Source organism: Sinocyclocheilus anshuiensis, unplaced genomic scaffold (assembly GCF_001515605.1).
Source record: "Sinocyclocheilus anshuiensis isolate Anshui unplaced genomic scaffold, SAMN03320099.WGS_v1.1 scaffold1453, whole genome shotgun sequence".
NCBI classification, from domain to species: Eukaryota; Metazoa; Chordata; class Actinopteri; order Cypriniformes; family Cyprinidae; genus Sinocyclocheilus; species Sinocyclocheilus anshuiensis.
In genome coordinates this window covers 990,963-999,460 of record NW_015549558.1, presented here as the reverse complement: position 1 = coordinate 999,460, position 8,498 = coordinate 990,963, and the positions used below count along the sequence as shown (strand labels likewise).

Here is an 8,498-nt window from a genome sequence, read left to right as displayed (position 1 = left end):
AGCGCCAAGCTGCAGCCAGACCCTTCTCCAATACAGGGGTAGAGAGAATCTACGAAAATTGTTTGTTTGGATATAAACACTTCGAAATGGACCATATTCATAAAAAGAAATTTGCAATCCAAACATGACCGCCGCAACCTCGAACTTCATTCACCACATGTAAAACGGTTTCTTTGATAATTTAACTAATAGCTATAGAGATTATGAAGATGTTTTGTATGTGTAGCTTGTGTTTTATGATTGTCTTTAGATCCCCATTATTAAACTCGTTAATAATCATTAATATCACGTTTTGTAGTTTCAATAATGTGACCCAATGTCAAACTTTAATTTAGCTGCCTATAGAATAGCTATTCCAGCTGGGCTGGTTGTGATTTTTTCCCCCATGGTGACGCACAGAGGCGTCATGCCCATTCAAAGTGAGGGCATGTGCCCCCTCAGATTTTTGAACCAAGTGGATTTTGAATGCAGCTTAGACAAAAAATAGCCGATTAATAGTTTCTATATTTGATACAATCACACCAGCATGATTAAATTAAATTAAAAATTAAATTAAAGGGGGTATTTCGTCCAAAATGTAAACTCTGTCATCATTTACTCTCCCATGTTATTCCTAACCTTTATGATTGTCTTTCTTCCATGAAACAAAAAAGAAAATGTTTTTGTCCACAGTAATGAAAGGCAATGGATAACAAATCAAGCTCTATTTTGATCACTATTGACACTCATTATATATGGGCAAAAACCTTCTTCACAATTTCTTTTGTAACATGGAAAAAAAGAAAGTCACACAGGTTTGGAACAACATGTGTGTCATGGATTTACCAGCCTCTCCTGTCATACACACACACACACACACACACACACACAGCGCTCTCTCTCTCTCCAACCTTCTGATGACCATCAACTGCCACTCATCAGCTCATCAACTGGCCCTGCATTAAAGCATTAATGTTGAGTTTTATCATTTTTGTGAGTTGAAAAGTTAACACAAATTGTATTTGACTGTTCTGATTTACAGCAGTGAAAAAATGTAATTAAAGGATAATAAGGTATCACTGTTTATTGCTGATTTTAAAGCTTATAGTGAACTGTAAATGATTTGGATACAGTTCTACATAAATACACAACGTAAGATCAGCCCCTCTGTGTTAATTGGCCCTCTTATGCCCCCTAGAAAAAATCCTAGAATCACCCCTGCTATAAAGTCATCACAAAATCAAAATGGACAATTCTTATTTTTATGAAACATTGCAGTTTATTATACATTTTTTTTTATCCGTGCACATTATTATTTTTATAGAATATTGCAGTGTTATAAACAATTTATCATGTGCCTTTGTAATCTTTAATAAAAACAACTTCCAACTTCCTTGCAACGTCATCTCTTCTCTGATTCTGATAGTCCAAACAACAATCGATTAAATCCCGATGGACAAATTTTTACTCATTTGAGAAGCCATTTCACTGGGATATACACCATAGGGAAGAAAAGACAGTTGCAACTTCTGTTTCGTGTCAACTTTAAATTAGATGTTAATCATACAGAGCAAAAAAATATATATTGTGCCACAAATTAAAAATGTGTTCCTACAACTTGGCTGTGGCCACATTTGATTAATTTGTTAATTTAATCATAATTTGTTCATAAAAGAAAAGAAAAGAAAAAAAAAAAAACGGTCAAGATTACACTCATTCAAACAAATTCATCAGTTCTAACAACTATTCATCCATTCATATCATTACAACCAAATCTAAAGTCAATTCAGATTGGTAAACAGGTGTTTAAAATTATATAGCCTTTGAGCACTCGTCTAGCAAATAGCGAGAACTGTCACTGACTATTACAGCAAGAATAGACAACGTTATTGGGCAAACAAAAAACTAAAATAAGTGAACACAAAGTTTTAATTGTTTGCACAAACACAAAGTAGGTTTTGTCAAGAAGCAAAGGGAAGAGACCAATAGCAAGTCATCATTCTTTCTATGAGCTTCTTGTTTTTTTATTGGAGCATTGAGCCAGGAGAATCAGAGACAAATCATCTCACTGGTGACCACTGGAGGGCTCAGTCCTTCTAGTGCGAAGCTCACAGGTGTACCAGTCAGCAGAAAACTTTATTTTTATGCCAGAACATATAGGCATGATAATAATCCAATATATCTTAAAACCTTCCTCCATTTAAACAAAAAACTTTGGCTTTATTTTTATTCAAAATATCATGTGAGCATTATTAGTACTCTCTTAAAAATAAAGGTGCTTCACGATGCCATAGAAGAACCTTTTTGTCTAAATGGTTCCATAAAGAACCTTTAACATCTGAAGAACCTTTCTGTTTCACAAAAGGTTCTTTGTGGCGAAAGAAGGTTCTTCAGATTATAAAAAGGTAAGAAAGAGATGGTTCTTTAAAGAACCTTTGACTGAATGGTTCTTTGTGGAACCAAAAATGGTTCTTCTATGTCATCGCTTGAAGAACCTTTTGAAGCACCTTTATTTTTAAGAGTGTACCTGGAGACTATGTCTCTTCACCTCTGCTATATACAAATAAGGTACTGAATGTTTCCCCATATTGTCTGTAGGATGACCAGAAAGCACAGGAAATAAAGGACTAGAGTGACAATCTAAAGGAAAGACAGAAAAGAAGCAATTGTTGATATATATTTCAATAACCTCAAATACCGCAGACAATTTTATTTAATAAGTCTCAAGTTAGGTGTTGTTATTGAAGTGCAGAAAATGTTCTTGAAAACTTTGACTGAGACTGTAGATGCACACATTAGTAGAAGAACGTACCTGTGAAGTGCTTAAGCCATTCTTTTCACACACAGCCACTTTTCTGATGTCTCTACAACTGTCTGCTGGTCCCCAAGTGTCCTCTGCTGTCTCCGGCGTGGGATTCGTCTTCTCAGAACCCTCTGATTTCAGATCCTGATATGGTTCAGGGTCAGGTTCTGGGGTCAGCACTGGTTCAGGTTCAGGGTCAGACTCAGGTTCTGACTCTGGTTCATCAGATGTTTCCTCCACTTCTTCTTCAACTGTAAAGTTGGCAGCATTGATCAGAAGAGATGTGAAAATAAATGATATGTTAATCTATTGGGTCTCTGATGCTCACTCTCCATGAAATCCAGCTGGTACAGAACTTTCTCCTCCGCATCAAAATCCACCCTGTAGTGATCCATCTTCTCATAGTCAGGATCCAGAGTCTCCTGAGTGAAGCAGTTAGTTGCTTTACCTACCCTTCAGAGAAAAGGAAAGGTACTGTTTTTGTAACTGATTTAAGCATTATTTTGATTATGGCTGAGTTCAACTGTCTTGCTAAATTTGCTTAAAGACTTACTTCTCAATAAGATTTTGTGAGGTCTATAAAGGAGAGATAAAAATATATATCAAACATTGCATGCCTTTACTGAGAAGCTCCAAGCAAAAGGTACAGTACCTGCACAAAAGAAGCCATCTCTGGGTCCTCTATGGCATTCTGGGCTGCCTGGATCAACTTTGAGTTTGTGTCTACATGCTCACTGTATGTTTGCAGTAAAGACTGGGTCCAGATAGTCTTTTCTTCCTGCTCAGAAGTGATATGTTGGGTCATTATCTTACGACGTTCCTCCAGAATGGCAGACAAGCGATCAAACTTCTCAGACAAAATCTGTTTCTGGATCCCGCTGTTTTCCTGTCAAAGTGGCATTGTATGCATTAATAGATAATTTTTTTGTAGTTAATTGATGTTCATTGCATGACTTTGTAAAAGTAATTTCTTCAGAAAGATCCACACAAACCTCTATGTTCCTGCAGAGTGCCTCTAGTTCATTAACAAATGATTGAACACGGTCATTTGTGGAAACCAAAGAAGCAAGTCTGTCACTGAGTTCAGCCTATAAAAGGTGAAATTAATTATTTGGTATAAAATGTCAAGATTTAACATGACAACACAAATATCTTGAAGATCATACCTTCTGCTGCTGGTAAACATTAGGGAGGGGAACTACTTGGCAGTTTTTGTGGGCCCCAAACACCTTACAGAGAGAACAGGAGGTCACCTGACACGTGATGCAATAAATATTAAGCTTCTCATCTTCATGCTCCGCACAGCTGAACTGTACAGGAGGCTTCGGTGGAGGCCTAGAGCTGGAGACACATTGATAGCATTACAATAAAATAAAGATCAGTTAAAGTGTTTAATCCTCCAAAAAATGCACCATATATACCAACAACCACAGGCATCACCAGACCTGGGTGAAAGGGTCTATATATGGCCACAACCATTTCATGGATAGCCCTGAATTTTAGTTGATTATATAAATCATTTGATAGAAGCATTAACCCTATATAAAGCCTTTAGGGTAAAGCCAACATTTGTTGGACAAAAAGGCTTCTAAATGATCAACATGATCAAAACGTCACTGAAACACCTGTTTCAGTTAAGTTTTACTGTAAACTGTACAGTTTAACTGTAAAAATGTTCCCCTTCAGGTTGTGGTATATACAGTATTTGCTGTGAAGTATTATATTATTACCTGATTTATGTAAGTAAGAATAACTCCTACCGTTAGTAATATTTCAAGATGAACACTTATTGGACTGTAGCAACTTAGGTTTACATGATTATCCATTCATAATTTTTTAGAAAAATTCTGTTAAGATGTGAATATCAAATATGATACATCGGGCTTTTGTGGAATGTTTATTTGCCCATCTCCCAATCGTCATTGTACTGCATTGCTTTTTAAGTTTTGCACCAACTACAGAGCTCTGATCATTAAACTAAGCATTTACAGTCTATCATCTTACTAAGGAGATATAGAGTGACAACTGATATTTATATGCATTTTATTATTTATTTATTCTGCTATACTGCTATAAAGATCTGACATAATTAACTGACATTACAAGCTATCATAATTCATATAACTTTTTAGTCTTATAAATATCAGCAACTGCAACAGATCACACTTTTTCTTTTTTCTTTTTTTGCTCAGTTTGGGCGTCTCAGTATAAAAACTCAAGTATGGGCTCCATATTCTAATATATCATACCGAGCCATAAAAGCCTTAAAGGGTTAGTTCAACCAAAAATGTAAATTCTGTCATTAATTACTCACCCTCATGTCGTTTCAAACCCGTAAGACATTCGTTCATCTTCGGAACACAAATTAAGATATTTTTGATGGAATCTGAGAGCTCTCTGACCCTGCATAGACCGCAATACAACTGAAATGTTCCCAAGTCCAGAAACGTAGCAAGGAGATCTGTAAAATAATCCATGTGACATCAGGTCTTCAACCGTAATTTTACGAAGCCACGAGAATACTTTTTGTGTGCAAAATAAAAATAAAAACGACTTTATTCAACAATTCGTCTCCTCCGCGTCACCCTGGTGCCATTTTGGAGAGTATCAGCTGGACGTGTGTGACGCAGCTGACACAGAACAGCATACGCTGTTTACGTCCAGCTGATACTCTCCAAAATGGCGCTACAGGGTGACGCGGAGGAGACGAATTGTTGAATAAAGTCTTTTTTTTTTCTTTTGCGCACAAAAAGTATTCTCGTAGCTTCGTATAATAGCGGTTGAACCACTGATGTCACATGGATTATTTTACAGATCTCCTTGCTACGTTTCTGGACTTGGGAACATTTCAGTTGTGTTGCTGTCTTTGCAGGGCCAGACAGCTCTCAGACTCCATCAAAAATATCTTAATTTGTGTTCCGAAGATGAACGAAGGTCTTACGGGTTTGAAACGACATGAGGGTGAGTAATTAATGACAGAATTTACATTTTTGGGTGAACTAACCCTTTAAGTACAGATTGCACTTACAAAAAAACGTAAACATTTACTTTATCATCTTTGTTGACGACAGTTATTCAACACACCCCTGATCTGACCTTTCAGACTCCTGTTTGTAAACATCAATAATGTTCTCCACGAGTAAATTGCGCTGCAGTCCATAAACTCCATGACGGTCCAAGACAACCTCATGCCGACAGGAAGGGCAGCGAAAACGTCCTCCGATTCCAACCTGGAAGAGAGATGGCTGCACATCTTACTCAGCATGCTGTTCTTCAGCTGTCAGCAGTATTTGTGATATTGTATATCGACTGACAATTGAAACCACTTTTCATAATTCACTACATATGTCTTTTTAAGGAAGAAAAAAGGAAAAGAAATGGCTAGCACGGTCAACTAGACTGAATAACATCATCACCACTTGGTTAGACTAATTGGACTTTCATGTACCTCTCTACTGTGTGCCTTTCTAGGGTAAGATGAGCATGTGTGTGTCTATGTTTTGCTCTGTGTGTCCTGTCTTAATCAATAGAGACAGGGGCATCAAATAGAGTTTGCAAACAGAGGAGCTTGAGACTGATCTCAACAAGTATCCTAAAATAGTCTCACTCTTTAATAGCTCTCAGCTGCTGAAGCTTATGGGTCCAGTGTGAATCAGAGCACCATCACTGGTCCAATTATAATGTTGTTGTAAGGCATGATGGGAATGATTTATTTACTGAATTATTTGCTACTTATTTACCAGAGATGCACAACTGGACGTTCATCAAGAATCAAGACAATATATTTATGCCACAACATGCTCTTGGTTTCAGTTTCAGAGTGACACTGCACTCACTCTGAGAGGTCAGAGGTCAAGTGTATGCAGTTAGCAGGGCTCTGCACCATTCAGAACTGAATTAAGTTCTAATTTGAGAATATAAGAATTTTAGAATTGGAATCCAAATTTGAATTTAAGAAAGTGGAATTAAAATGAATTGAAATTCTAAGAAATTCTTATGACCCCATGAAGCGTAATTTTAACTAAAAATGAAGGTTGCTCAACTATGAATATAAGCTTGACAGCCTTTTTTGAAAGTTGTATTTATGTATTTATTATTATTTTATAAAAAAATAAAATAAAAAAGGTTTGCTTTATATGCTTTACCGGTTTATGGACCAGAGTGGAAGACTGCATTTCCCTGAATTACATTATCTGTTGAATTTCTTCTAATTGTAATTCAGCAAATTTCCCGTCAATCCAATTCAAATGTTGATTCAACTTCTTGTGCATTTTTAAATTCTTAGACATCAATTACAAGTAGGCCTTCTCTTCAATTCAGAATTTTGTCCAACCCTGGTTCTTAAAAGAACAGGGATCAACTAGCATTTTTTTAGCGTCCCTTTGGACCACCTTCCCAACTTACACATCAGCATAATGTGAAGGATGCTATGTATAGCTATCTGATAATTGTGATGTGGTAGCATCTGAAAATAGTAAGATAAGCATGCAGATAAGAAGATGCAGCCAGAGATGGCATCATTTTTCTCCCATGTAAATTGGCCGTATGACAGATACATAGCTTGGCTTTTAACCTTTGCCTATGAGGAGGTGTAAAAGAAAACTGGTATCTGAGGTATCAAAGTTAATTTAGGTGCAGAGGAAGAGAAGGATTATGCAGACAAGACATATAGCTGTTACAAGGGACTATCTCTCATCTCAATATGTCCATTGTGTGCTGCATGAGCACTAAATGCTCAAATGCATCAAATGTAGGCCATCACCTATTTTTATGCCTCGGATTTCAGGCTGGGGATTGAATTTAGACATTTGCAATCCCCACCTGTTGGGTTTCCACATATCAGCATGACAGGTCACTAGAAAACTGTCTGTGTTTGTGGTTGCGGTGGTGCTGCAGTCATGACTTTAGAAATGGCCGTTAAGGCCCGCTCACTCCAAAAAAATATATCTATAGTAATAACTACAACTGTAACGTTTTAAAAATCATTCTAATTGTACGAGAATATGGAAACTTTTACCACAACAATAATGATAAAGACACAGAGAAACGATATCATTGGAATCAGAATGATTTTTTTCCAGGTGTTGAATGATTAAAAACATTCACAGCCAATGAGAATCCATCCTGCTTGAGCGTTTAAAGTGGCAGAAGACAGAATGTTGTTATCCATTGGTGTGGACGCTAATATAGTTAACGTTATTGGTGTGAACGGGCCTTTACATGTTGTTGACCGTCCAACTTAGTTATCACTTAAAATTCAACTGGCACCTTAGCACATAGAAAACACTTTGGTTTATGAAGGAAACTGGCAGCTCATGTCATGTACAGATGAACTGTACGTATATCAAGTGCACAGGTGCTATTTTGAGAAATTATCATCTTACCAAAGGCTTGAAAAAGAACATGTAAACATGTTTCAGATGGTTAATACAAAATGTTTTTACATCCACACATAAACCATCATCCTCCGAGTGACTTGGTACACACCTGGTACAGTTCATTGGCACATTTGCGGCAGAGGTTGTGCAGACAGGGCAGAATGACCACAGGTTTCGTGAAGACCTCCATACAGATGGGACAGATGAGTTGTTTCCCCAGCGTCTCCAATGAAGATATATCCAGTGGAAGAGACATGGCTGTGTGCCCTCGCTGACCCCACACTCACTGGAAACTAAGATAGGAGAGTGAAACCACAGCTAGGGAGATGAGACACCAC

General features: G+C 37.2%; 1 protein-coding gene across 1 annotated transcript; it reads right to left on the bottom strand.

Moving 5' to 3' along the window:
• Window positions 1-2,532: 2,532 nt before the first annotated feature.
• Window positions 2,533-8,498, bottom strand: LOC107656995 (tripartite motif-containing protein 54-like). Its single transcript, XM_016444966.1, has 9 exons — window positions 8,270-8,498; window positions 5,879-6,012; window positions 3,949-4,123; window positions 3,775-3,870; window positions 3,435-3,668; window positions 3,336-3,358; window positions 3,111-3,235; window positions 2,792-3,033; window positions 2,533-2,619 (listed from the first exon to the last, which is right to left on the bottom strand). The coding sequence occupies exons 1-9, from the start codon at window positions 8,414-8,416 to the stop codon at window positions 2,533-2,535; spliced, it is 1,263 nt and encodes a 420-aa protein (XP_016300452.1). The 5' UTR covers window positions 8,417-8,498.